General features: G+C 60.8%; 1 protein-coding gene across 5 annotated transcripts; it reads left to right on the forward strand.

Moving 5' to 3' along the window:
• Nucleotides 1–7: 7 nt before the first annotated feature.
• Nucleotides 8–25,748, forward strand: IGHMBP2 (immunoglobulin mu DNA binding protein 2). Of its 5 annotated transcripts, none has more exons than XM_045066152.1 (15): nucleotides 9–174; nucleotides 2,993–3,162; nucleotides 5,907–6,090; nucleotides 6,320–6,417; nucleotides 8,377–8,540; nucleotides 9,772–10,002; nucleotides 11,390–11,537; nucleotides 13,867–14,041; nucleotides 15,657–15,839; nucleotides 16,155–16,273; nucleotides 16,747–16,859; nucleotides 17,602–17,725; nucleotides 18,527–19,462; nucleotides 21,936–22,108; nucleotides 24,643–25,748. In XM_045066152.1, the coding sequence occupies exons 1-15, from the start codon at nucleotides 89–91 to the stop codon at nucleotides 24,838–24,840; spliced, it is 3,102 nt and encodes a 1,033-aa protein (XP_044922087.1). In that variant the 5' UTR covers nucleotides 9–88; the 3' UTR covers nucleotides 24,841–25,748. The 5 variants fall into 5 exon arrangements, with proteins under 5 accessions (XP_044922108.1, XP_044922087.1, XP_044922091.1 ...); XM_045066156.1 differs by having other exon boundaries at nucleotides 16,765–16,859; XM_045066163.1 differs by having other exon boundaries at nucleotides 9,772–9,972.
• Nucleotides 25,749–27,297: the final 1,549 nt, after the last annotated feature.

Genomic DNA, 27,297 nt, shown 5'->3' on the forward strand with positions numbered 1-27,297 from the left:
TGCGTCGACGCACAGGGTCCGGCCCGGGAACTCCGCCCCGCGCGGCAGCCGGCCCTCCGTTCCCCCGGGCCCCGGCCCGGCGGCGGCCATGGCCTCGGCGGCTGTGGAGAGCTTCGTGACCAAGCACTTGGACCTGCTGGAGCTCGAGAGAGACGCGGAGGTCGAGGAGCGCAGGTACGGGGTCGGTCGGCAGTTCCCCGGCGCGGCCGGCCTCGGGCACAGACTTTCCCCTGCCGCCCTGAGGCCCGCCCGGGGCGCTGGGGGGTTCGGCGGCCGCTGGAGCTGGGACTGTCGCCTCCCGGGCGGCCCGGCCCGTCTCGGGGCCCTTGAGGAGCCTTTTCTTTTCGGCCGGGAGCCCCCACTCCGACCTTTCCGTCCCGGGTCTTAACTAGCGTCAGCGCGTCCTCAGCCCTTTTCCCTCCTCCGGTGCGGGCCGGTGGGAGGGCGCGAGGCTGCGGCCGCCGGGGCGGGGCGGGGCGGGGCGGGGGCGGCCGGGGGTCCTGGGAGAGGGGTTGGGCCCGGCTGGGGTCCTGGGAGAGGGGTTGGGCCCGGGCAGGGGTCCTGGGAGAGGGGTTGGGCCCGGGCAGGGGTCCTGGGAGAGGGGTTGGGCCCGGGCAGGGGTCCTGGGAGAGGGGTTGGGCCCGGCGGGGGGTCCTGGGAGCGGGGGGTTGGGCCCGGGCCGGGGTCCTGGGAGAGGGGTTGGGCCCGGCCGGGGGTCCTGGGAGCGGGGTTGGGCCCGGGCAGGGGTCCTGGGAGAGGGGTTGGGCCCGGGCAGGGGTCCTGGGAGAGGGGTTGGGCCCGGCCGGGGGTCCTGGGAGCGGGGTTGGGCCCGGGCAGGGGTCCTGGGAGAGGGGTTGGGCCCGGGCAGGGGTCCTGGGAGAGGGGTTGGGCCCGGGCAGGGGTCCTGGGAGAGGGGTTGGGCCCGGCCGGGGGTCCTGGGAGCGGGGTTGGGCCCGGGCAGGGGTCCTGGGAGAGGGGTTGGGCCCGGCCGGGGGTCCTGGGAGCGGGGTTGGGCCCGGGCAGGGGTCCTGGGAGAGGGGTTGGGGGCCCGGGCAGGGGGTCCTGGGAGAGGGGTTGGGCCCGGCCGGGGGTCCTGGGAGCGGGGTTGGGCGCGGCCGGGGGTCCTGGGAGCGGGGTTGGGCCCGGGCAGGGGTCCTGGGAGAAGGGTTGGGCCCGGGCAGGGGTCCTGGGAGAAGGGTTGGGCCCGGGCAGGGGTCCTGGGAGAGGGGTTGGGCCCGGGCAGGGGTCCTGGGCAGAGGGGTTGGGCCCGGCCCGGGGTCCTGGGAGCGGGGTTGGGCCCGGGCAGGGGTCCTGGGCCGGGGTGGGTCTAGCCGTGGGGAGGGGTGTGGGCAGGGATCTGGGCCTGGTCGGGGGACCTGGGCCAGGGAGTGGGCTCGGGAGCTTGTGAACGGGGCCTTCCCAGCCGATGTGCTCCCACCGTGAGCGTCGTGGGGACGGGAGCGCGCAGGCGGGGGGAAAGACCAGCCCCCGGGCCCGGTGAGGCCAAGGCTGGCTTCGGGGACAGGTGGTGCCAGGCTCACAGAAAAATGGGTGCAGTGGGTGGAGGGGGAGGCTTCCTGGAGGCGGTGCAGGGACAGGGGCTGCGGAGCGAGCTCTGCTTGCTCCTGAAGGTGGAGACGCATTTAGCTGAAATAGTAGCATCGAGCGCTCACCGAGGGCCGCGCGGGCTCCTGGAACCCTCTGTGTTGTTCAGATTTTGAGCCCGAGGAGCTGTGACAGCGGGTGCTTCGGTGACTTGCCCGGGGTTGGAGGGGAGGCAGTCTGATTCTGGGCCTGGCATCGAGTCGCTGCACTGCAGACGGGCAGGGGTTTGTGCGAGAGGCTTTGGCTCCGGAGGCTCCGAGCGTTTGCGGTGCCAGGACCTACGTAGAACCGCAGCTCCACGTGTGGCTGTGGGACCTCGCAGGGTCCGTCCCTGAGCCGCAGCCACCTCGCCTGCAAAGTGGGAATGTTCCCACCTCGCAGGTTTGCTGTGAGCGCAGGACGGGCCTCGGTCAGGCCCTCCGCGCGGTACCCAGAGCAGTGACCACCCGCAGAGAGGTCGGCAGCGCTCAGACTGAGCAGGGCCTCGTGGGCGAGCGTGTGCTGTTCCGTGCCCAGCGATGGCTCTCTGGGCAGGGGGAGGGGCGGCATTAACCTTAAAAATAAAACAGCCAGATGGGTTTATCCGTCCCAGCAGAGAGTTGCAGTTCGGGCTGAGGGAGCTGTGGCCCACGCTCTGGGCTAGTGTAGCCGGTGACGGAGAGGACCTTCAGTTCACGGAGAAGGAGGGCGTGGGAGGGGTCTCTTTGAAGGGAAGCCCGTTCCGGAAAGGCAGGAGTTCACGTGGGTGACTGTTGCTCACTGCCTGAGTTGCAGGGGTGGCTGGTTTCTTGAGGGTGTGCGATGTGCATCTCTCCCTGCTGCGTGATGGAGGGTTCTGTCCTGTCAGGGTCTGTAACTGACGGGGCGGTGCTGCTCCTGCTGGTCTCCCCCCTCCACTTTGGTGAGGCTTCCCTCTATTAACTTCCATAGATTTCTATTTCAGGTGGATCATGTGGGCGCTGCTGCTTGTGACTGGTCGGGGCAGGCCCCCGAGGTCAGCCAGTCTGGAGGCAGGAGGCTCTGTCTGGTCCAGACGATGAGGGGTGTGGCTTGAAGCAGGGGTGTGGTGGTGAGGATGAGAGGCAGAGTGGATTCGTGTGGGTACAGATGGCAGGCGTTGGTGGGGGGGCACCGATGGGCTTAGTGACCCAGGGGAACCGGGGTGCAGAGTGCGGGTAGAGCAGGTAAAGAGACCAGCTGTACCAGCAGGACAGGATGGGGAGGGGCAGGACGCCAGGGACAGGTACAGAGCCCGTTGGGGTTTTATTTAGAGCCTGGGCACAGATCCTTGTCTGTTTCCCTCTCCCTTTTACGTTCATCCCGGGTAGGTGGAAGTGAAAGCTGGTGGAGTGTAAATACTGAACCCTCAGTGTTGGGTGTCTTCCAGGTCCTGGCAGGAAAACATCTCCCTGAGAGAACTCCAGAGCCGAGGCGTGTGTTTGCTGAAGCTGCAGGTGTCCAGCCAGCGGACGGGGCTCTACGGGCGGCTGCTGGTCACCTTGGAGCCCAGGAGATGTGTGGCGGCCGTGGTGCTTCCCAGCAACAGCTTTACGTCAGGTCTGTGCGTTTGCAGCGGAGGCGCGTGCTGCACCCGCTGGCCTCCGGGCCGTGCCTGGTACTCCGTGAAGCCCGGCTCGCACAGGGCTAGCGGGAGAGTTAACGCGGACAGTGAACGCTTAGAGAAGTTTGCCTCTCACGTGGCTTCTCGGTAGTCCAGGTCAGCGTGTCCAGGATGGCAGCCGCGAGCCGCAGGTGGTTCGGGGCGCCCGGACTGCGGCCGTGAGTGCTGTGTGTGCGGTGCTCGTCAGATTTTGAAGCCCCAGTACAGAAAAATTCAGATTATCTCCAGAGTCATTTCTGATACATGTGGAAATAGTATCTGTCGTGTGTTGAGTTAAAATATGTTGTTATTAAAATTAATTTAGTTGTGTCTTTAAGAAAAATTTTTTTAAAAGATTTTATTTATTTGATAGAGCATGAGCGGGGCAAAGGCAGAGGGGGAAGCAGGCCCCGCAGAGCAGGGAGCCCCGCATGGCTCCATCCCAGGACCCTGAGATCATGCTGAAGGCGGATGCTTCCCTGGCTGAGCCACACAGGCGCCCCTTAAATTTTTTTATCGCGGCTCCTAGAAAGTGCAGAACTCCACGCGACTGCCGTCATATTTGTCTCGGACCGCCGTGGTGCTGTGTGCAGTTCTGTCTTCCCCGGCTTCCTGAGCCCAGCTCGCCCGGGGGCCGCTCGTGCCCGCCCTGCTGGGGAGGAGCAGCGGCGGCGAGGAGCTGCTGAACCCACATGAGGGGTGCCTGGTGTCGCCCTCAGACCTGGGGACAGCAGCCTTGCCACCGCTGTACTTGGCTCTAGAAAACTCTCCATCTTGTTTTGGTGGTGATGGGGGTTTCTCATTTGCTGTTCGGATTTCCCAAACTCTTGCGCAAGGTTGTAGGAGTACCAGCTGGATTCGGAGACAGGGGGGATGGAGGGGCTGCTGGTTGGAGTCCGGTCTTCCACGTTCTTGTTAAGTGAGCGAGAGCTCTTCGCCGCCCCGCGTCGGTAGGTGGGGCTGGGGGCGATATGGTGGCCCCTTTCCGATTTGCCGTCAGGGTCGAATGTCCATGTGGGGGACACTCTGCAGTCCGAGAGTGGACGCACGTTCAGTAGTAGATGCAGCAGCCCGCACCGTGCGCTGTGACCGCAGAAACTGCTGAGTGGTTCATATACGGGAAGCCAAGGAAGCGGCATTTCTGTGGAAATCTGGTGTGTCACTGCAACTGTGGATCAGATTGAGGTGGGTTGTCACCTCTTCATCCTCTGAAGAGCAGTTTGCAGGCTCGGCCTAGAAACATGGACCCCTTGCAGGGCGCTGGTGGGGAGGTCCCAGCAGGCGTGGGGTCAGTATGCTCAACCCCATAGTGGGCCCCGCACACAGAACCAGACCCTGCCCCAGGAGCACTGCTGCCGCCTGCTGCTTGTCTCTGTAACGTTGGGAAGGAGCCCGAGAGAGGTTCTAGGTGCAGATGAAGCTCATCGCCTGGCGGAAAACAGCCTGGGCTAGGAGCGCGCCTGGTGCCTGGTTGTTCCAGGCACCCGTGGTGTTCACTTTCTGACGCAGAATAAGGGGAGTGTGGGGGGTGGAAATCTGTGAGTAGCTCTGGCTTTATCTGAGTGGGGTCTGTTTGGGTCAGAACTGTCTTCTGTTCCAGGTGATGAAAAGCCAAGCCAGGGATGCCTGGGTGGCTCAGTCGGTGAGGCATCTGCCTTCGGCTCAGGTCATGATCTGAGAGTCCTGGGATTGAGCCCTGCGTCGGGCTCCCTGCTCAGTGGGCAGCCTGCTTCTCCCTCCGCCAGCCACTCCTCCTGCTTGTGCTCCTTCTCTTTCTCTGACAGATAAATAAATAAAAATCTTTAAAATAATTTTTTTTAAAGCCAACCCAAATGGACTTGGGGAAGAAGGATTGCATTGGTTGCAATACTAGGAAGTTGACTTCAGGGCTCACAGGAGGTCGCTTGGACTTAGTTTCTCTCCATTACTTGGATTTGCCCTCTTCTGGGTTGGCTTCCTTCTCAGGCGACACATGATAGCCCTTCCGGCCCGACATGCCCTCAGGTTCCTGATCCGGCGGGACAGACGGGGGCCTCTTCGCATTCTGCTTGGAACGTTCCTCCCTAGATGTGCTTGTGGCCCCCACTTTGTTCAGGGCCCTCCTGCTTACCTGTCACCACTCAGGGGCCCTCGCCGTACTGTTTCTAAAATGATGTCCTCGTCTCTCCCCATCGCCTCCTGGCTTCATCTTCCTTAAAACCTCTGGTGCGGATGTCTGTGTCCTGTTCCCAGTCAGACCCCTGCCTAGAGCGGTGTCTGGCACAGAGCGAGCGGCTCTTGAAGTGTTCTATTGACGGGTGTGTTTGTCTTAAATAGTTCATTGGTCTCAAGTCAGTTTTCATGTTTAATTGAGGGATTGGTTAAAAGGCTTTTACTGTGGGCACCTGGGTGGCTCAGTGAGTTAAAGCCTTTGCCTTTGGCTCAGGTCATGATCCCAGGGTCCAGGGACCGAGCCCAGCATTGGGCTCTCTGCTCAGCAGGGAGCCTGCTTCCCTTCCTGCCTCTCTGCCTACCTGTGATCTCTCTCTGTCAAATAAATAAATAAAATCTTAAAAAAGAAATTTTTTTACCGTTACTGATTTCATTTCTAAAGAAAGCAGTGTAGATGGGATATTTGAAACATGCTGGGATTTATTACATAAAATAATCCACGGCTTAAGTCTGCTCAGTGTTCGTGTAACGTGAATCTGTGTTTCTGCAGGCGATATAGTGGGTCTGTACGACGAAGGGAGTCAGCTGGCCACGGGGATCCTGACCCGGATCACGCAGAGATCGGTCACGGTGGCCTTTGACGAGTCCCATGACTTCCAGCTGAACTTGGACAGGGAGCAGACCTACAGGCTGTTAAAACTGGCCAATGATGTCACTTACAAGCGACTGAAAAAGTAAGGGGGTGTGCGTGTGACTGGGAGTCCCATGTTCCTTTTCCTCAAGCAGCGCGCCCCGACCGCGCGTCCCGCTGGACACAAGAGAGCTGTTGGGCTGAGTGTGCAGTCACTGGGGGCCGCTCGTGCGAGACGGTGGCTGTGGTGGCCGTGCTGGGCAGAGGCTTGGGCAGGGAATCTATGTCTGGTTTTCACCAAAGCTCCTAATTCTAGTTTTCTCCCTTGGCAGGGCTCTGATCACACTGAAGAAGTACCATTCCGGCCCCGCGCGCTCACTCGTAGACGTTCTCTTCGGTGGCTCCGCCCCCAGTGCCGCCAGTGAGATCCGTAAGAACCTCTGTGTTTTCTTTTCTGCTCAGAGTCACTGCGGAAGCTCTGAGAACAGCAGGGCCTCGGGTGTCGGAGCGAGAGTTGGAGGACACACGGTTAGACGGCGTCTTTGTGTCTTCTGTAAACCTGAGTGACTCGTGTGGACTAGACTCTCATACTCCGCGCAGAGATGCAGCTCGTTCTGCTGACTTTACAATGTCCTCTCGAACGAATGTATGTTCTTTTAGGATGTAAGATGTTCTAGCTCAGTGGTCTGTGGAAATAGGATGGCTGAGCACAGTCTGTGCTTAATAGTGTTCTTGTGTTTGTTTGAGAAGTTCAGATTCTAAAGGCATTTGATCGTTTCTCGGCGTCCTTCAAATTAAAGGTTGTTTCTTTCTGATGAGAAGAGTACTGTGTTAGGTGTTAATTATAGAATATTTGGAAATGAAGACCTGTGTTAACGAGGGAAACAGAAGCCTTGCGAACCTGCCATCTGGAGTTAACCTCCCTGTGTTTGTGTCTAGTCTACTCTTTTCCATGTGGGAACACCAGGTCTTTCTCATACAGACACGTGCACACACGTGCTCACACGCACCCCTTCCTTGTAGGTGCGCTTTCTCCCAGCCTTCTGTGGTCTTGAAGAACTCCAGTTTTGAGGGGAGCATGTTGTCTCAAGCGGCTGCCATGACTTGTCAATCTACATTCTGATTTTGCCACCTTCCCAGCATGCCCTCAGTGAAGCCTTCGGTCTCCTGCTGCCTGGGGGGATGGGGGTCATCCTGGGCCCACGTGATGTCGTGCCTGTGCCAACCACGCAGGGTCGTGTTGGCTTTAAACACAGGGCTGCTGGGTGGCCCCTGTCTGGGTTCTGAAGGCATGACGTTTCAGTGTTTTATTCTGTCAAATATTTATCGAGAGGCTGCTGTGCAGTAGAAGCTGAATTAGAAATTTATATACTGTATTTTAGGGAGCACGGTACATTGTGGTTAGGCGGGCGTTTAAGGAAAAGGGAAGCAGTGCGGAGTGGGACATGCTGGGACTTTGGGTCAGGTCTGCTGCTGCTTTTCAGCTTTGTGTCTGTCTGGCCAGCCTGGACGAGGGCGCTGTGCCCGGGAGTTCTCACTCACAGGTCCGGTGTCTCCACGTACAGGGGCCCTGCAACTCTGGACACGCAGTAGCTACTCTCAGAGCATCCAGCACGGGAGGCAGATGACTGGTCCTTGTGGAAGATTCAGCGGAGAAACAGGATTCCAAAATTTGCTCCTAATTCTTTTTTGTCATTTTATGGGCACTTAAAAAGGGGCAACGTGGTAGAAATAAATAACTTATTTTAGTTTTTGTTGATTTTTAATTTTCTTTTTAGTTTTGAGAGAGTGAGCTGGAGTGGGCGCACGTGGAGGGGAGGGGCAGAGAGGAGAGAGCATCCTAAGCAGGCCCCCTGCTGAGCACGGAGCCTCACGTGGGGCTCATCTGTCTGGAGCCTCACGTGGGGCTCATCTGTCTGGTGACCTTTAGATCATGACCTGAACCGAAATCACGAGTCCGATGCTTAAATGAGCCACCCAGGCGCCCCTGGGAGAAACAGGTTCCAAGAAACATTTACTTGAGGAAAATCTGTTATCGTGGAGCCTGAGTTGGCAAACTTTTCAAATAAAGGGATGGATTGTACATATTTTCGGCTTTGTGGGCGCTGTGGCAGCCAGAGACCGTGGGCCAGTGAACGGGCGTGGCTGGGCCCCCGAAAACTGCACTCATGGAAGTAGGCGGCCGGCTGCATTGGGCCTGTGGTCCGTGGTCTGCCACTTCCTCTCCTGGTGGGAGACCCAGCAGGTTGCTCCTGTGTCGCCTGGCTGGCTCCAGGGAGGTTCCGAGCCCCCACGGGCGGTGCTTCCTTCCACCGGCTCCGTCTGCCGGGAGCAGTCGCCAGCCGTGCCGAGCCAGAGCCTAACACTGTCCCACTGTCCTCTCCCGCAGAGCCGCTGCCGTTCTGCAACCCGTGCCTGGATGCCTCCCAGAAGGAAGCCGTCTCCTTCGCGCTGTCCCAGAAAGAGCTTGCCATCATCCACGGGCCTCCTGGCACCGGGAAGACCACCACCGTGGTCGAGATCATTCTTCAGGCTGTGAGGCAGGGCTTAAAGGTGGGCCCCGTGAACACGCATGAGCTCCTGTGAACACGCGTGAGCTCCTGTGCCTGGCTCGCGGGTGCGTGGCTGGGTCCCAGCCTGGTCAGGACCGCGCTTGCCTGTGTGCTGTGCGCCACTGTCCGACCTTCCGAGGCGAGTGTTGTGTGTCACTGCTCACTTACGTTTTTTTGGCTGGGAAAGGGTCTTTTTTCTTCCCGCGTCATCGTGAGTCATCATGGATTCTGAGCACGTGCGAAACTTTTAGAAAATCTTTCTTGTTTGTAGGTGTCAGATCATGGTAAGAATTAGAATAATGTCAACATTGTACTGGGTGTTTTTTATGAAGCAGTTCCCCTTCTGAGTGCTGTCTGGTAATCCTCACAGAAACCCTGGGTGCTGGGGATGGCCGGTGCCCCCCATTTCCGGAGGACACAGAGCTCAGGGCACACGCCCCAGTCCCGAGCTACGGGTGGCAAGGCCAGGGTGTGCGCTCAGGGCGACGCTCTCCAGGGCCCGGTTTCAAGCCCCACGCTCCTCTGCAGGCAGAAGTGCTGCTGCTTCGGGGCGAAGGGGGGTCTGGCGCTGGGTCCCGGAGCTGGCCAGTAGTTTCCTACGAGTGAGTGACTTGGTGGAGGCACTGGAAAACTTGAGGGAGTGACGACTCACCGGTAGGAAGCGGGTCTGGAGGTGTGATTGGACGGCCTCTGTGTGCACAGGCAGACGGAACACGCCCCTGTTCCCGCTCAGGCCCTGGGTGGGGGTCGGGGGTCAGCTGCAGCGGCCCCTCCCCGCCGCCCCTGCCGGCTGTCACCTGCTCCTCACAGCGGCACTTGAGGCTTTTCTCTCCTGATTGAAATCACTGCAGAAAATAGTTTTAGGAACAGGACTGAGCCCACCAGAAAGATGTTCCCTCTTTCCACTTTGTCAGACGATGAGGTGATTCCACTGGTGGTGCGCTGGTCACCAGACCCGGTCACCTCAGGGCCTTCTTTCACCTTCGAGGCCTTTCTTCCCTGGTCGCAGATGATTTAAACTTCTGGTGCTTCGGTGACTAGTTCTGCAGACCCACGTTCCAGCTCCCGTAGAGTCTGCGGCGGTCCGAGTCCTCTAGGCCGCGCCCACCCATCCCGCCAGCCCTGTGTTTGCGTTCTGACCACTTGTGCACACTCCGGCCTCCTCTGCCTTCAAGACTGTCTCTTTGTTTTCTCGCGAGCTTAAGTGGTTAAGTGGAGCTGTGCTCCCGCAGGTTCTGTGCTGTGCTCCCTCCAACGTCGCCGTGGACAACCTGGTGGAGCGTCTGGCCCGCAGCAAGCAGAGGATCGTGCGCCTCGGGCACCCTGCCCGCCTGCTGGACTCCATTCAGCAGCATTCTCTCGACGCGGTGTTAGCGCGGAGTGACAGCGCCCAGATTGTCGCAGACATCAGGAAGGACATCGATCAGGCCTTCGTACGCGCCTCCTCCCTGCCACTGCTCTGCGTGGGTTCTGACCCGCAGACTTTTCTAGGAGTCACTTCTGTCTGTGTTCCTCTCGCTTTTTTTGGTCTCTTGTCAGTTCTATTAAGGATTTCAGATGTCAGGGAGGCTCAGTCCATTAAGTGTCTGGCTCTTGATAGCTCAGGTTTTGGTCTCAGGGTCATGGGTTCAAGCCTCGTGTTGGGGTTCGCACTGGGCCTGGAGTCTACTTAAAAAAAAAAAAAAAAGGAATTTCAACTTCAGGACTGCTCATTAAAAAAAAGTTTTCTCCCAGTTTTATTAAGAAATAAAGGACTGGCCGCTTTTGATAGAAACTTATACTCAGCATGTAATAGGGACTCTACTGTTTTCTGAGTAGTTTCGTGAGCAGGTGAGGGTCGTCTTCAGGAAGCATCCCTGGGTCTGGTCATGGCTGGGTAACGTCAGCAAGAAAAACCCCAGCAGCCTGAAAGTGAAAATTCAAAAACTCATCTTCCCAATTTTTGGTCCATTTTATACCTCCCTGTGGGACAGACGCAGCAGTGACAGGTTCCTTGGAGACATGTTTTATCTTGCAGTCCAGTACTCGGGAGCTCGCTGGTTCTCTGAGCCTCACGTCCCCTCCGCGTGCTCGCCGTCAGCTGGTCTCCCGGCCTCACGGTGGTGCCGGAGTGGTGGGGTGGTGCTTCAGATGCCCCTGTTGGCCCAGCAGAGGTGGGGACAGATGAGGCATGTCACGTGAGGGTCGAGGGGTTAGCAGTACGCACAGATGGTGTTGCCTCCGCCACAGTGTGGAGGACTCTGCCTCTTGTCCCCATCGACCTGGGTCTTCTCCGGGAGGGAGGCGCAGGAAGACCCTTCCAACCGACCTGGCCACACCCCGTCCTCCACAGCGGAAATCACACGTAGGAAGGGTGTCTTATTTAGTATTACAGAAAGTCGAGGCTTAGGTAAGCATTTTATAGGCTGAAGATTTGTTGTTCTCTTGGCAAGTGTGGAATCCCCGCTGAAGGGTGGCCTCACTGGGAAGCAGCGGGGACCCAGGTCTGGACGGCAGGGGCCCTTCTTGCGTGGAGCCTGTGTGGGGCCTGTGCTCGGGAGCATGGGTCCCGGTTCCTGGTTTCATCTGAGTTAAGCTCAAAATGCCGTGTGGGTCGAGGGCCTGGACTCCACCCTTTGCCTGTCCCTGTGCAGGTGACACTGGCTGGAGGGCCACATGGGGTGTCAGGCACTTGCTCACCTGTATGGGTCTGTTGCTCCTTTAAGACAGGTTTTGAACATTTTAGTGCCTTTCGAGAAACTTATGAAGTGCGCCAGCTGGTCATGAACTCAGTCGCTTCATGGGCGTGAAAGAGCGAAGTAGGTGCAGAGTCGGTGCACATATGCGTGTGTTCTTGGTTTTCCTTCGCAGGCGAAGAACAGGCAGACCCAGGAGAAGAGAGAGAAGAGCGGCGTTTGGGGTGAAATCAAGCTGTTGAGGAAGGAGCTGAAGGAGAGGGAGGAGGCCGCGATGCTGGAGAGCCTCAGGTCGGCTGCGGTGGTGCTGGCGACAAACACAGGTGAGGGGGCCGGGGCCGGCCGGCTCTGACCCCCAGGGGCTGGAACGCGCCCTCCTGCTTCCTGGGGCAGGCTGGAGTGGTGTAGAGTTGTCCGGAGAGGGTGGGTAGGGTCCGCCGGGGAGTTGTCCTGGTAAGGAAGTTTTGGTAGTGACACAGGAACAGGTGTCTTCTTGAGCGAGCTGCTCTCTTCGAGAAATTTGTTCGTATTCTCACCGATCGAATGCGTAGGTCTGGAGCTGTCTGTGTCATCTCCTAGTGGTAAGAACATCTGTGTGGTCTGTAACTGGTTTGGAAATCGGGGCCCCTCCTCCGCGGGGCTTGCTGTGCTCCGTGTTGAGTGACTTTGCAGTGCTGACTCTGAAAGGCCTGTGTCGTCCCACGAGGCCACGGAAGCCGCCGGCTTGGGCAGGAAGGACTGTGCTGAGTCCCTCCTCCAGAAGCAGCACGTCTGCTGGGCTTGGCCAGGGGGCTCAGTGTACGTGTTGGGGTGCACTTTCTACAGCCCTTAGGCCTCACTTTCTGTTGGTGCAGAGCCAGGGGCGGGCCAGCTGGTAGCATTGGGGGCCTCCTCATGTCTTGCATGTGCACACGCTAGCCCGATGCGTGTGTGTGTGTGTGTGTGTCCCTCCAGGTTCCCCAGGGACAGGCTGGAGCTTTTCTCGCTCCCCGACTCTTCCTTGGGAGCTTTCTGGTTACCTCTTGCTCTCTCCAGCTGTTCCACGTTGCCTCAGAGAGGGATGGTTTTGGGCAGCTGCCAGGAGGAAGGGCTGTCTGCATCAGGGCAGCTCCCAAGTTGGGGGAAATACAGTCCTGGTAGTGGGATCGCCCGGGGCGCTGGCAGACGGCCCCAGCTGTGGCGTTTCTCAGGGAATGGGACTTTAAGGGAGTTCCTGCGGCTTTTCCCCATGATCGCTGGCCCTTGGCTTCAAGGCTCCCACAGAAGTCAGGACACGGGCAAGGCTTTTCCCATAGGAACACTGCAGAGCTCACTGTTCTGGCCCAGATGGAGCCATGGCTTTTTTTTTTTTTTTTTTTTTTTTTTTTTTTTTTTTTAAAGATTTTAATTATTTGAGAGTGAGAGAGCTCAGAGAGAGGGAGAAGCAGACTCCCTTGCTGAGTGGAGAGCCTGATGTGGGACTCAGTCCCAGGCCCCTGAGACCATGACCTGAGCCGAAGGCAGAGGCTTAATGGATTCAGCCTCTCAGGCACCCCGAGAGCCGCGTCTTCTAAAACAAACACTCCCTGGATTGTTCTAAGCCTCTAGCTTCTCTGTAGAGTTCTGAGAAGATGGATTCCGGCAGTGCTGCCAGTGTTCTCGTTTTAGTGGAGGGAGAGGGTTTCCAGAGGTCCTTCTCCACCGGACCAGATCTTTAAATATGGTGCTTCCTGGAAACCACAGTGCAGCCTTCCCCCTGCCAACTCAGCAAGGTCAGCTTGTGGCTCTTAAGTCCTCCCGTCCTGTAGGGAGGGGAGCTAGACCGGGTCTCTTGCACGTGCTTCTCTTTGCACCGTGAAGTCGTGTCCGTACGCTGAACCCACCAAGCCTCTTCCAGCGGCTTCTCCAGCTACCCCTGCAAACCCTGTCCTGTGGGGTTCATCACGACACGCGTCTGAGTCTCAGAGTTGTTGCAACCGCCCAGCTTGCGGCAGGCACCTTGTGTCCTTTGTGTTAGTGCCTGTGTGCCGTGTTAGGGTTTGGTCATCGTCACGGGCCTGTGCAGTTCAGGTGGTGCCCGCGTTTGTAGATGAGGAGCAGGCTCAGGCGGGCGGCCTGCCTGGGCCCCTGCTGGTTATGAGGCTTGGCGTGGGGTCCGGGTCTTGCTCGCACGTGAGCTCTTGCCAGGGTGGGGCTGTTCCAAGGAGGAGCTGGGGCTGTTGTCAAGTACACGGTGGCGGGGGCGGGGGTCTGTGTGTCCTTCCTTCCCTGCCGGACCGGTGCTTGGTCCATTGTTCTGTGTGTCCAATAGGACATCTTACGGGGGAATTAATGAAGGTTTAGATTTAGAAAATGGTATAAAAATAACACTAGAAATCAGATGCCCTTCCAAGGCTTTGGTCCCAGCCACAAGGGGTGATGGATTCTGATGCTTGGAATGTTGGGGCGGCCCTTCCTGGGGGCGCACTGCCCCACACTGAAACACAGGTGGGCTGGAACAGATGTGCTTAATGTTCTTCCCAGGTGTGTATTCCAAGACACACACCTCTTACACACTCTGAATGCCAGACTGGGCTCTGAACCAGCCGGCCTGTGGTGTCTCTTTCGGTGAGGTCGCGGCGGTGGGACGCAGCCAGCACCTTCGGTGAAGGCTCACACTTCCGGTTTCCCCAGGCGCCTCTTCCGACGGCCCTCTGAAGCTGCTGCCCGACGGCCACTTCGACGTGGTGGTCATCGACGAGTGCGCACAGGCCCTGGAAGCCAGCTGCTGGATCCCGCTGCTGAAGGCCAGGAAGTGCGTCCTGGCCGGCGATCACAAGCAGCTGCCCCCCACCACCATCTCTCACAAGTAAGGGCCCTGCCCACGGAGCCCTTGTCCGCCCTGCCCGCCACCCCTTTGGTGCAGCCTGGGGTGTGGTGACCAAGAAGCCCTGACATGCCCTCCCTGGGGGTCTCCTGCCCATTGTACTGTGCGTGCCGCTGTAGGTGTCAGTGGGACAGGCTGCGTGTGCCCGAGCTCGGGGTTCATAGTCACCATGTGCGTCTCCGTAGTCGTGGCTCCTGGCACCGTGCCCAGTCCGGGCCAGTTGGATGGAGTTTCCCCGGCACGGCCAGCCGGTCGATGTGCCCATTCCCGCCGGGTGGGGTCTGAGGGATGGTTCTGTGGGCCGGCCAACTGGCCTCTGGGTCGGTCCACCCCTGGCCTGGCGTGGAGTCTTCGAGTCCTGTCGGCACATCCTGCGACCTAGGCCACAGGGAGCGATTCCGTAGGCTCCAGTCCCATGTGCCGTAGACGGCAGTGGCAGTCCCCGGCGTGAGTGAGCTCAGCCGCCCCAGCCCCCTCCTCATCGCGTTCCCGCCGCTCCCCTCACCCACTGCTCTGGCCACACGGGTCTCTGCCCTTGCTCTCTCCATCCGGACGGCGCCTTCCCGGACCCGGGGTGGCTGTGCGCTCCTCCGTTCCGTAGTCTCTCAGGTGAGCCCCCCGGGGCGCCCCGTGACCACCCTGTCTCAGCGCCTCTCAGTGTTCCTGAGCACTCCTGGCTCCCTCGCGGTGGTGCGAGTCGGTCTGCGGGTTCCTGGCCGTCCCAGCCAGGATGTAAGTCACAGAGCAGGGACCCCCCCTCCCGTGCTGGCGGGATGCGTGCCGGCCAGTCCGCTGTGGTTGGGACTGGCAGCCGCCTCGCTTATGTCTTTGGCGCAACTTGGGTCCAGCAGGCGTCCGTGTGGGAAGAGGGTGACCACGAGGTCATACGAGCCCACGGAGTGAGCCCCTGAAGCACGGGGAGCTCTCGCGCGGGTTTAGCCTCGCCGGCTCGGAGGGAGCTGGTGTGCCTTCGTGGAGGAGAGACGCTCCTGGCTCTGCAGCCCCCTGGCGGGGTGGCATTGGGCTGGTCCCTTGAGCTCTCTGTGTCTTGCTCCCCTCCTGGGGCAGTGGGGAGCACGACAGGAACTACCTCCTGAGGTTTTGTGGGGCTCGGGTGAGTCCGTAGCGGGGAGCGTTCCCGGGAAGCGTGGAGGGAGCGCGGAGGGCCTGCTGCCCCTTTAGAGTCTGTCCGTCGCGGCTGTTGTTGCTGTCCGATCACCAGCGTAAGCCAGGTGGATTGTCTCCGGCTCTGGACTTCGGAAGTCCAAACTCTGCGTCCGGGGGTCACAGGATGGTGGCAGGAAGCTCCAGGGGAGGGTTCATTTTGGTCGCGTCTTCTGCCCTGAGCCTGACCCTCCTGCCTTTCTCTTAGAAGGCGCCCATGATTCCACTAGGCCCAGCTTCACATCAGGTCGCATGGTCGCAGGTCCTGGCGTGAGGCCACGGACATCGCTGGGGTGACCACACCCTTAATTTTCAGTCCTAACATGGCAGGGGTTGGGTTCTGAGGCTCTAGCACTGCCTTCCTCCCTGGCCTTTGGTTTCAGGCTGGACGCGGGCACTCAGGCCTCTCTCCCCGGTTGCTGTCTTGGCGCAGGGCCGCGCTGGCGGGGCTGTCGCGGAGCCTGATGGAGCGGCTGGCGGACGAGCTCGGCGCGCAGGTGGTGCGGACGCTCACGGTGCAGTACCGCATGCACCAGGCCATCATGCGCTGGGCCTCGGACGCCCTCTACAGCGGGCGGCTCACCGCCCACCCTGCCGTGGCGGGGCACCTCCTGCGGTGAGTGGTCTGGTTCTGCCCACCCGGCCTGACTTGTTTCCCCCAGGGCCCCGTGAACTGCATTCAGGAGAGATTTTAGAGTCAAAGTTATCTCTGAGGCTGATCTTCAGGAGGGGAGAGGGGCCTTGCCCTGGAGAGCTGGCGTGGGGTGCTCGGTCTCTGACGCCGTTCGCGCCCCCTGTGTTCTCTGTGGAGCAGCCTCGTTCTGCCGTGGGAAGAGCCCGGGCCCGGGGGTTGACGGGAGACGCGAGTTCTGTGGTCAGGACCTCGGTCCCGCTTCATCGCCTCACACGCTCAGTCTCCCGCTGTGCGCAGGGACCTCCCAGGAGTGGCTGCCACGGAGGAGACGAGTGTCCCCCTGCTGCTCGTGGACACGGCCGGCTGCGGGCTTTTTGAGCTGGAAGAGGACGACGACCAGTCTAAGGGGAACCCTGGTGAGCTTGCTCGGATGGGGCCAGCTTTCTGGCTGACGCGGACCCTGGGCTCCTCTTTGTAGAAACCCCAGTGTCTGCAGCTGCCGACCTCAGAGGAGCTGAGCGGGGCGGGAGGAAAGGGGCAGTGGGAGCCCGTCCCCAATGAGCTGGGGGGTTCGAGGCAGACAGGAGCCCTCGCAGTGCCCTTCTCGGCTGGCAGCACTAGTTCGGGGGAGCAGTAGGCCTGGGAGCTCTGCCTGCTCAGGCTTGGGCAAGATCCTTCCTCACCCTAGTACCAGCCTGCCGGGCTGCATGCTCCGTGTTGCCGGGTAAACTGAGGCTCAGCTACACGGCCTGCATCTTCGTAGGCCGGACCTGCGACCCCGCGGCTCAGGGCGTTACCCCAAGCGTAATGTAAGATCTGGCAAAGTGGGGGGCAGGCTGAAGGAATGCGCACGGGTGGCGGGACAGCATGGGGTGACCTGGGCCAACAGCCTGCTTGCTGCCCCCAGGTGAAGTGCGCCTCGTCAGTCTGCACATCCAGGCCCTGGTGGACGCTGGTGTCCAAGCGAGTGACATCGCTGTCATCACGCCGTACAACCTCCAGGTGCGAGGAGCTGCTTTGTCTGTGTGTCAGGGGCACAGTCACCCCCAAGTGCCCGAGGACGGGTCATGTAGCATCTGTGGCTATAAACTCCAGGTAGAATCAACTGCCTCATGACTGCGTCTGGGGCTCATGTGACATCGGCGAGCATCTCTGTCTGCCCACCCGCCCCTTGTTCTTGCTCTGCCCCTACCCCCTTCCCTGGTTGGCTTTGTTTTCTGGCCACCTCCCCGGTGGCCCTGCTGCCTCGGGCATCCTTACAGGGTGGCCCTGGACCACCAGTCCCTCCACGGCATCTCACACAGGCTCTCAGCTTAGAATCTTATGAGTCTGGCTCCAGCCCCTGCCCCTGAGCTGGTTGCTGTGGCCAGAGCAGGATCCTTGCCCTCTCCGGGTCAGTGGAAGCACCTGCCAGCTCCTTTCTTTCCAGGGTTTCTCATGTTTTCTCTCTCCATGCCTGTGTGCTTGATGCAGCCGCAGCAAAATACTGTGAGGTCTGTGGCTCGGTCGCCACCCTTCCTGCGTCACAGGCACCACCCACCGGGGCATCTGAGGCCCGTGGCTCTGCGGGGTCAATGTCGTGCTGGGGTGCGGGGCCCCATCTGACCAGTCCGTGTGCTGCTGTGTGAGTTCGCTGAGCTGTGAGACAGCGGCGGGGACCGTGCTGCAGTGGGAGGCCCTCTGCTGAGTGTCGAGGCCACCCCGGCCTGAGCCGAGCTGAGAACATGGCTTCCTTGTGTTCCAGGTGGACCTGCTCAGGCAGAGCCTTGCCCATAGGTACCCCGAGCTTGAAATTAAGTCTGTCGATGGTTTCCAAGGCCGAGAGAAGGAGGCTGTGGTCTTGTCCTTCGTCAGATCCAATAGGAAAGGTATGTGGGGCTCAGTAGAGTCCCTTTGGGTGGCACAGAGGGCGGACTGGGGTTCTGCTGGGGGCTGTGCTGGGCCCCAGTGAGAGAGCAGGCAGGGAGTGGGGGGCAGTGGGGCCCCATCCGGAGCCTGCTGGAGGCCAGAGCCGCAGGAGGTGGGCGTGGTCCCTGGGGTGCTGCAGGAGTGGGGCCTGGTGTCCCCGGCAGAGGGAGCAGAGCATGAGGTCAAGCTGCGTGGGAGTGCGGGCGCGCTCTCGGGGACCGCCTGGACGCCCTGCCTGGGACAGGGAGGCCCTTGCAACACAGAGCTCGGTTTTTGGCCTTAGGGCGCCATTAGCCTCAGGGCCCGGCTTCTGTGCCACTGCAGTTTGGGGCTCTTCTGTTCAGTGTTGCACCCAGAAACGGCTTATCTGGGCTTCGTAAGGCACCGTCGGCGGAGAGCCGAGGACAGCGGAGTGGGGGGCTGCTGGGGAGCTAAGGTCCTGGAGCACCGCTCATGCTGTCCCTGCTGCTGGCTGCAGTCACCCCCCAGCTGGGCTGAGGGAGGAGCTCGTACTTGGAGACAAACAGTGGTTTGGTACCCGCCACAGCCAGACCACGTGCGGTGGGAGCCAGACTTGGGGAGCCCTGGGAGGGCAGCAGGACCCCTGGGCAGGCTGCCAGGTGGGGGCGGGGGGGTGCTCGGTGCGGGGGGTGGGGGTGTTGGGTGATCCCCTCGGTGACCTGTGCTGCTCCGGTGCAAGAGTCCATTTCCCGTTCCTTAGTCTTGGGTCCACTCTGCCACTCACCCTGGCTTGCTCCTAGGCGACGTGGGCTTCCTCGCTGAGGACCGGCGGATCAACGTTGCGGTCACCCGCGCTCGGCGCCACGTGGCGGTCGTGTGCGATTCTCACACGGTCAGCAACCACACCTTCCTGAAGACCCTGCTGGGGCACTTCACGGAGCACGGGGAAGTGCGCACAGCCTTTGAGTATCTTGATGACATCGTCCCTGAAAACTACTCCCACGAGAGTTCCCAGGGCCACAGCCAAGCTGGGGCGAAGCCCCACGGCTCCGCGGTGTCAGCCAGGAAGCCTCGTGGAGGCCGGCCGCAGGACGGGACCCGGGAGACCAGAGCAGCCGCGGGGCTGGAGCGGAAGAGGACGGGTGGGAAACCCTCGGGCCCTGGGGTCCCTTCTCAGCCCAGCCTCAATGGAGGCAGCCCAGAGGGAGCGGCGACCAGAGACCCCGCGGAGCACTTCCGGGCCAAGATCGCCGAGTTTGTGGCGAGCGAGAAAACTGAGCTGGAGTTTCCTGCTTCCCTGAACTCCCACGACAGGATGTGGGTCCACCAGATCGCTGAGGAGCACGGGCTGAGGCACGACAGCTCCGGGGAAGGGAAGAAGAGGTTCGTCACCGTGAGCAAGAGAGCCCCGCCGGCCCCGCCCACCCTGCCAGCCCCGCCGCCTCCAGTTGGGGCCGGCAACCACACCCCTGGGGATGCGCCCGGTCCCACCCAGACAGAGCCCCCTGCTGGGGGGCAGAGCGGCCCGGACACCCTGAATCTGAAGGCCCTGCACCTGGAAAGGCTGCAGAGAGCGAAGAGCAAGCAGGAGCGGCCCGCCATGGACGGGGCCACCACGGACAGGGCCGCCACAGACAGGGCTGCCACGGACAGGGTTGCCAGGGACGGGCAGCAGGCCTTGCGCTCTGGGCCGCGCACGTTACCAGAGAAGAAGAAGAAGAAGAAAGAAGCAAAAGGTAAGTGGGTTCACCTGGTGGGGGTGGTGCCAGCTTGGCGTCCCCTTCAATGTGGTGTTTCCCCACTTGAAGCCCGCTGTGACCCTCGGAGAGGTTTGGGACTTCCCCTGCGTGCTAAGGCCCTGATTGTGCATCTTGTTACTTGTTTTTAACTGGTTTGTGAGCTTTCTGGGGGCAGTGATTGCTTACGGTGACCATCGCGTCCCCAGACCTCAGGCAGGGCCTGGCCTCCTCATTAATCAAGAAAACATCTAAACACGAGGTCGCTCCTCGTGATGGGAACCACACCAGGGAGCCGACAGCGTGTTCGGGTGAATCCCGGCGTGCTCACGGGTCACAGCATGAGGGGACCTCAGTGTCCCTGACCAAGTACACGGAAATGCAGGAGGGCCCCGAGGTGCGTACACTGCTGGGGAAGAGCCTGGAGGAGGAGATGAGGATGGCGGGCAGGAGCTCTCAGGCAGGCAGAATCCGCGCTGGGTGACGGCTTGTTCTGCCAGACCCCATCGGGCTCTCGCACGTCCCGCTGGCCTGCGTCCCGGCCCTGCGTGCACTGTGGTGGCTGCGCACTGACGCGTCCCCTGGGGCCCTGCTCCGCCACCCCCGTACCTCACTGTGATCGTGCATCCACGGGCGCTGAGCTTGGAAGACTTGGGTTTTCTGAAGCCTCTGGGTAACCTTGTACCCCAGCTATTCCTCTCTGAGCACACCCGTGGAGCCGCTTGTGTCTTCTTTTTTCCGTTGAGTTCCTCTGAGCAAAGCTGTACACACCTGACTCGGTCTTAGAAAGCAGCCTCGGGCCTGAGGCTGTAGCCGATCCACCCTGTGGACAGAGGAAAAGAAATGTTGCGCAGAGGAAAGAAATGTTAAGTGCTTTTCTTTTTTTTCTTTCTTTCTTTTTTTTTTTTTTTTTTTTTAAGATTTTATTTGACAGACACAGGGAGAGAGGGAACACAAGCAGGGGGAGTGAGAGAGGGAGAAGCAGACTCCCCGCTGAGCAGGGAGCGTGTTGTGGGCCTTGATCTCAGGACCCTGGGACCCTGACCTGAGCTGAAGGCAGATGCTTAAGGACTGAGCCACTGAGGCGCCCGTTAAAGTGCTTTTCTAAGCCGCACTGAGAAGATGGTTCGTGCCGTGAAGGGCAGGTGCGGGGGCACCGTGATGGGGTCCTGGTCTGTGCTCCGCAATGTGTATGGCGCGCTCACTGGAGGACAGTATCCTGGGGAGACTTTGCCCCGTTTAGGCGATGGTAGCTCCACTTAGGTTTGAAGTTTCTTCAGGCCGCCACCTTCAGAATTCACCTTGCCCCTCAGGCTCAGAACGTGACCCTGTCCAGTTGGTCCCCAGGCTCTGCTGAGGTTGTCACAGCTGAGAAGCAGAGGCTGGTCTGAGCAGGCCCCTAGAGCCATGGCGGTGGCCCCCCGGGAAGGCTGCCGCTGAACGCATCGAGGGCTGCCTGCTGCTCGGGACGGTCGGGGGAGTGACAGGCGCTCGGGCCCGTGGGAGAAGCGGTCGGAACACTGAGGTGTCATTCTGAACACTCTGTGCCTGGTCCCTGCGTCTTCTCTGTTCCCTGAAAATGCCGGCGAGCAGTGGGCACCTCGTCAGCCCTTCTCCAAGCTTCCTGCTGCTGCTCCTGGGCCTCAGCGTGTCTGTCTCGCCCCTGCCCTCTGCTGCGCGGCTGCTCGGCGCGTGTGGGGTAGAGCCAGGCTCCTCAGCCCGTCTGGGGGAAGGGCCAGGGACCGTGGCAGAGTTGTGCCTGTATGGAGGGAGCGGCGTGGCCACGGCCGGCTGAGGTGCCGGGGGGGCCGAGGGCCCCGTTTCCCCTGGGTCCCCTCCGCGGCCGACCGTCCTGACCTGCGTACCAGCCGAGTGTGAGGAATTCACTCAGGGAAGCGTCTCGTCTGTGCTGTGCCCCCGTCACTGGCAACGGCCTCCTGGCGGATGCCGTCCTGGTGTTCCCCGGCTGTCCACGCCTGTGTGTTCGGGTCATGCACGCCTGTTTCACAGAGCTACACTTACACGCGGTCTCAGGTTCGTTTTCCACTTGTGAGCATTTTCTGTTCTTCAAAAGGTTTCTGTGTACTTGGTCAGAAACGCCGAGGTCCCCTACCGCGGGGACCCGCGAGTACGCCGGAGTCCTCAGAACACGCTGTCGGCTCCCTGGTGCGGTTCCCATCGTGAGGAGCGTCCTCGTGCTTAGAAGTTTTCTTGATTAAAGAGAATGGGCTTTTCGGGGGCACGTGCCATGCCAGCCCCTTCTAGGAAGTCCGCGTGCTGCCCACACCTGGCAGGGCCGGTTATTAGGCCGCTGAAGGACGGTCGCTCTTGGCTGGACGGACACCAGGCTTGACCGAGGGCCATTGGCCTGATCACTGTGAACCGAGAGTGGGAGCTGCTCGCGGCAGCTCGGGGCAGCCGTGGGCCCGACATCCACGTTCTTCCCCGTTTGAGTGACCCTTTTCTTCTCTAGGGAACACGGCCATAGATTTGCCTGGCAAGGAGGACTTCGAGGCCCTGGTCGCGGCTGCCATCAAGGCTGATAACACCTGTGGCCTCGCTAAGTGCACAGCCAGCGTGGCAACCCTGGGCCAGCTCTGTCTGCACTGCGGCCGCCGGTTCTGCCTCAGCCACCACCTGCCCGAGGTACGGCTGCGGGGCGGGCGGCGGGGCGGCTGTGTCTCCGGGGCTCTGGGCAGACGTGCTCCACGCACAGATGGGAGCTGGGGCTGAGCGCTGGGTTTTTCTGAATGGGTGTAGACCCGTGCTTTGTTTTGAATGCATCAGCGTATGAGAAAGTAAAATGTCACACTTGCCAAACTGTGAGAAAATTGGTGGGAATTCTGGACAGAGAGGACTTTGTTCCAGTGTCTTTGGGGTCCGTCAGTGGGTTAGGCTAGGGGAGGTGGGAGGTCTGGCTTTAGATCTGAAGTGGGCTGGCTGCCCGGCTGCTTTTTCATTCATTTCTTGAGCTTGTTTGGATGGGAATGTCGTCTGCCGGGCCTGGGGAGCTGGGGGCCAGAGCAGGCTTCATCTCTGCCCTGAGGAGTGAGGACCTGTAGGCACCTGGTATGAGACCACATCTGGTGCCACGTGCCGACCGTGGTGAGGGAGCATCTGGGGCCAAGCTGGCAGCAGGGGCAGGGGCTGGGCTGGGGAGGACACGTGTGAAGGCCCCAGAGAGGGGGTGCCCTTGTCCAGCTGGGAGCAGAGCGAGGCAGGGTGACGGAGTGCAGGCCGAGAAGCCTCTGCCCCGAGGAGCTGAGCCCTGGTTCTGGAAGCTGTGGGCCCTGGTTCTGGAAGCTGTGGGGCTTCTGGAGCGCCCTCTGTGTTGCCAGAGCGCCGGCTGCAGTACCGGGGAGGCTCAGGGCGAGACTGGGACGTCCTGGGGTGGGTTGTGGAGAGCGTGGGGCGGTGGGCGTGGGCCCTGAATGGGTTGTGGGTCACGATAGCAGGGGAAGGAGGACCCAGAGGGGTCATTGGGTTTCTGCTTCGGGCCGATGGGAGGTGGCGGTGGGGCTCTTGGAGGCTGGTGAGGGGTGGGTGTGGGGAAGGCACGTGGCACCTGTCCTGGCACTGTCCCGGCACTGTCCCAGATGAGCTGCGTGGGGGTCGGGGCGGTGTCCCACTCTGGGTCAGGGGGTGCGGCTGCCTACCCACAGGGAGCTCTGCTGCCTCGGAACCTAGACGGGGCGTCCCCCTGGGGCAGGGTCTCCTCCCCCTCCTCCTCCCCCTTTCCCTCCACGCGCACGCCCGCGCACACTTTCTTCTCCTCACGCACGCGCACGTGCGCACGGTCTGTGTTTGTTCCTGTTGACAAAGCATGAGGCGTTTTAGGATCTGTTTATCTAGAACGTTTAGAGATCATCAGGTGTGAGGTTTGGGCAACCAGCTCGCATTCCTGGCACAGCCTGTGTGGGTCTCTGTGCAGGGTGGTGAGAGGCGGCAGCCCCGGGCGGCTCCCGCTCCCGACCCGAGAGCACGCCCTCCCCGTGCGGCTGGTGGCAGTGTCGAGGAGGTCACTGGCACGGTGTCCGTCTGACGGGATGCTGGCTGCGGGCAGGGCCACAGGTGCCCCTGCTCTGAGATGTTCTGTGGGCTGAGGCTGTGCAGAACTGGCGCAGGGCTGGGTGGCAGGGACCGGGCCGCAAGCACCAGCTGTCACCTGCTTCTTCCGGGACGTGGGCGAGGGAACTCTGCCTCAGCCCGGGGCCGCTCTCCCCACACGTTCCCTGGGTGCCGTGTCTCAGTCTTTGCCCCGTGACTGGGATGCGGTGAGGAGCGGGGACACTGCGTGTCGGGTCCTGGGCCACGTGGAGGGCATGGCGCCACACGACTGTCTCTGGGGGAGCCGTGGTAGGCAGCCTGCGGGCCCAGGGCTGCCCAGGAGGGGCAGGGTGGGGACACCCCGTGAGTAAGGGAGGGAGGGGGACAGGTGCTGCGTGGGTGGTGGGCCACAGGGGTCTTCGCTGTCAGGCACAGGGCTGGGGACGCCAACAAGCGAGGTCCAAACTGGGTCCCACCCGGCAGTTCCCAAGGGAACTCCCTCGGTGTGTGCAGCAGGGAAGCGCAGGCTTTCTGGAAGGCCCCGTGACCTGCGTGCTGGCTGTCACGCCTGGTGCTGGAGGTGCTCGGAGGGTTTCCTCCCGTCTCCCTTCCTCTCCTTTCAAATGGAGGAGCTACGTGAGAGTTTCCTGGAAACGGGGGCCCTTCATGGGGTCAGGCACGTTCTGGGGCTCTGGCCCAGGCCTGGTGCTGGGGACAGACTAAAGAGTGCAGCCTTTGGCCCAGAGGGGACGGCGGTTGCACTTGGGCTGGAGCTCGCGGAAGGGCAGCGTGGCCGCAGGGTCACGCCGACAGCGCATTGGCGTTTTGTTGCCACACCGCTGCCGGTGGCTCTGTGCGTGCGTCACCCCCCATCGGGAGCTTGTGGGGATCTGGCCACGCGTCCGTGTGTGCTCAGAGGATGGTTCGGGCTGAGCTGAGGGCGGGGGTGGAGGGTGCTTCCTCATACCCCCCACCCCGGCAGCCTGATGGGGAGGGGCCTGGCTGCAGGAAGAGGAGGGAGCCCCTCCGAGACCTCATGCTGGGACTTAACGGTCCCCAGACTCTGCGATGGGCGACGTTGCAGGGCCTTTGTTCCCGTTAGGCTCCGCGCTGACTGCTGTGTCCCCCCGCAGATCCATGGCTGTGGGGAGAGGGCTCGTGCCCACGCCCGGCAGAGGATCAGCCGGGAGGGAATCCTCTACGCCGGCAGTGGAACCAAGGACAGGTCCCTGGACCCCGCCAAGAGGGCCCAGCTGCAGAGGAGGCTGGACAAGAAGCTGGATGAACTGAGCGGCCAGAGGAAGAGTAAGCGGCAGGAGAAGGAAAAGTGACGGGCAGGCTCTTTGCGTGCAGCCCCAGAGCTGCTGTCTTTGGAAAACATCTGTGAGGGCAAGCAGGGCTGCTTTCTGCTTCCCTGTAGCTGCTCCGTGACAGTGTGCAACCTGACCCACCTGCCTGTACCGGAGCCAGGTGGGGCACAGGGGCTGGGAGCAAGGGTGGGGTTCTGGACTCTGGAGATGAGCTCTTCCCCCCGACAGCTTTCGGAGGAGGGTGCCCAGGGCACGTGGTCATTGCCGCGTGGCCCTCTCTGGAATTGGTGTGGGTTGGCCCGTCTGTGCCCCTGTCCCCCTTCTCTTGCCTGGAGCATTTCCCGGTGTCTTCCTAGTTAGAACAGAAATCCCACCATCTGAACCTTGGGGTGCTGCCATGAGAGTCCCCCTGCCCTGGACTGATACCCCCTCAATCTTTGTACAAGGAAATTCCCACCATCCGGGGCCGGCCAGCTTTCAGGCCGCCGGAAGGAGGGAGCACACCTGAAAAGTCAGATCACGTGTCTGAGAACGCGGGCACCTCTCCCATGCGTCCGCATGTAGCTGCCTTGGCAGAGGCCCGCTTCCATCTGTGTCCTGTTCCCTGCCGGCTGTGGGGCCCTGTCCTGGTTGTGCAGGGCAGCGGACAGAGCTCAGACCGCTCCTGCTCCTGCGAGGTCTGGAGTCCACTGAGGCATGTGGCCCGGGTGAGCCCTCCGCGGGCGGCGGTCTCGGGAAAGAGCTTCCGCAGAGCGGCGGTGCGGCCGACACGAAGCAGGAGCCCTCCCATAGGTGCTCCCCAGCGTTCTCCACCAGCTGCTTCAGGGAGGACGGCCTCAGACGGATGTGATGTCTTCGTCTCAGAGTTTTATTTGTTTAAGTGGGACATAAATTATTTAAGAGTAAAATAAAGATCTACGCGCACCGCCTGCCGTGTGTGTTGTGTGTCTGTGGTGAACGCGCTTTCCCCTCTCTGCTCCCCGTGCCTTTCCCGGAGTGGCCCGGAGCTCAGGGCCAGCCCACGTTTGCTCCGAGCGCTCGGCATCTCGAAGGCGCTGGCAGCACCCAGAGCAAGGACGTGGCCATGCAGGGCTCCTGTGGGGGCCTTGTCCCCATTCACAGACGACAGAGGGCAGGGAAGAAACCCTTGGCATTTTTATCAGAACAGAAGTTTGAAGTCGGGAAGGCTGGGGTTGTAACTGGTCCAAACCAGGCCAGCCTCCGTGGAGAGATGGCAGGAGAGAGGCTGCCGCCCCCGGGAGGAAAGGCAGGTGGCAGAGACCCTGCCTTCCTGCGGGCTCAGAACCCAGGGTTGACCCGCCTGCCCTCACCAGACCTGTTCTCACAGAACTTGCATCTGCTGACCCAAAATGCCATTCGTGTCCCTGTGACCTCAGCCTCCCTGACCAAGCGTTCAAGATGTCTGTGTTGTTCTGGGCGCCTGGGTGGCTCAGTCAGTTAGGTGTCTGCCTTCAGCTCAGGTCATGATCCGGGGTCCTGGGATCGAGCCCGGCATCGGGCTCCTGCTCAGCGGGGAGCCTGCTTCTCCCTCTGCCTCCCCCATCGTGAGTGCTCTCCCTCTCTCTCTCTGACTGTTTCTCTGACAAAATCCTCAAAAAAGAAAAAAGATGTCTTTGTTGTTCTTAGGAGCCTTCTCTGTCTTGTCTTGCCACTGGTCCCCAAGTGCCCTTTATTCAGCTCGTTTATTGACTGTGTCTTTGGCCCCAGGCTCATGCTCTCGGACTGTCTGCTTTCGCAGATGTGGGGCCACCCTCTTCCGGGGCCAGCCCGTTCCCTTGCCTAGGGCAGACACCCTCTCTCCATGCCCAGGGTGGACCGTGGCCCCCTACCTCCTCCTCATGTGGACGCCTTCCCTGCTCCTGTCAGCTGGCTTTAGGACTGAACTGTGCAGGAAGGGGAAGCAGTGGGGACCCCATGGCAGTGTGTGTGTGTGTGTGTGTGTGTGTGTGCGCGTGCGCGCATGCCAAACACAGTCCTCTGGGTGGTTTGTGTCAGCACAGGGTGCCGCCCCCTGCAGGAGCCACGTGGAGCATCGCAGATGGCTAGCTAAAGTTCTCGCTGCCCCTAGCAGCCAGTGGTTGGTGGGAAACAAGATTTCGAGGAAATGAGATCTATGCACACAGAGCAGTGTTTCACTGTCCTCGAGGGACACAGTGGCACCTGTCTCGCATGCTGAGGATGCTTGCTTTTTCTCCCTGTCTTTGTGGTAATAAACTCTGATCCTCTGGCCACAGCAAGGCCTGGTTCAGGGACGGGCCAGAGTCCAAACAGGGCCCATCAGGGGTCTAGCCTGGGGTTCACATGCGGATGCTGAAATAAAGATGTTCGCTCTTTTTCCTGAGAGTGGCTGGCAGAGAGGAAGCCCGTCTGTAGGCGGGAAGGAGGCCAGCATAGAAACAGGTAAACAAGGGTAGGAAAATAACACAATTATGTGGTTTGAGCACCTGGATCCAGCCA

The sequence above is a fragment of the Mustela putorius genome, unplaced genomic scaffold (assembly GCF_011764305.1).
Source record: "Mustela putorius furo isolate JIRA1106 unplaced genomic scaffold, ASM1176430v1.1 tig00000127_pilon_pilon_pilon, whole genome shotgun sequence".
NCBI classification, from domain to species: Eukaryota; Metazoa; Chordata; class Mammalia; order Carnivora; family Mustelidae; genus Mustela; species Mustela putorius.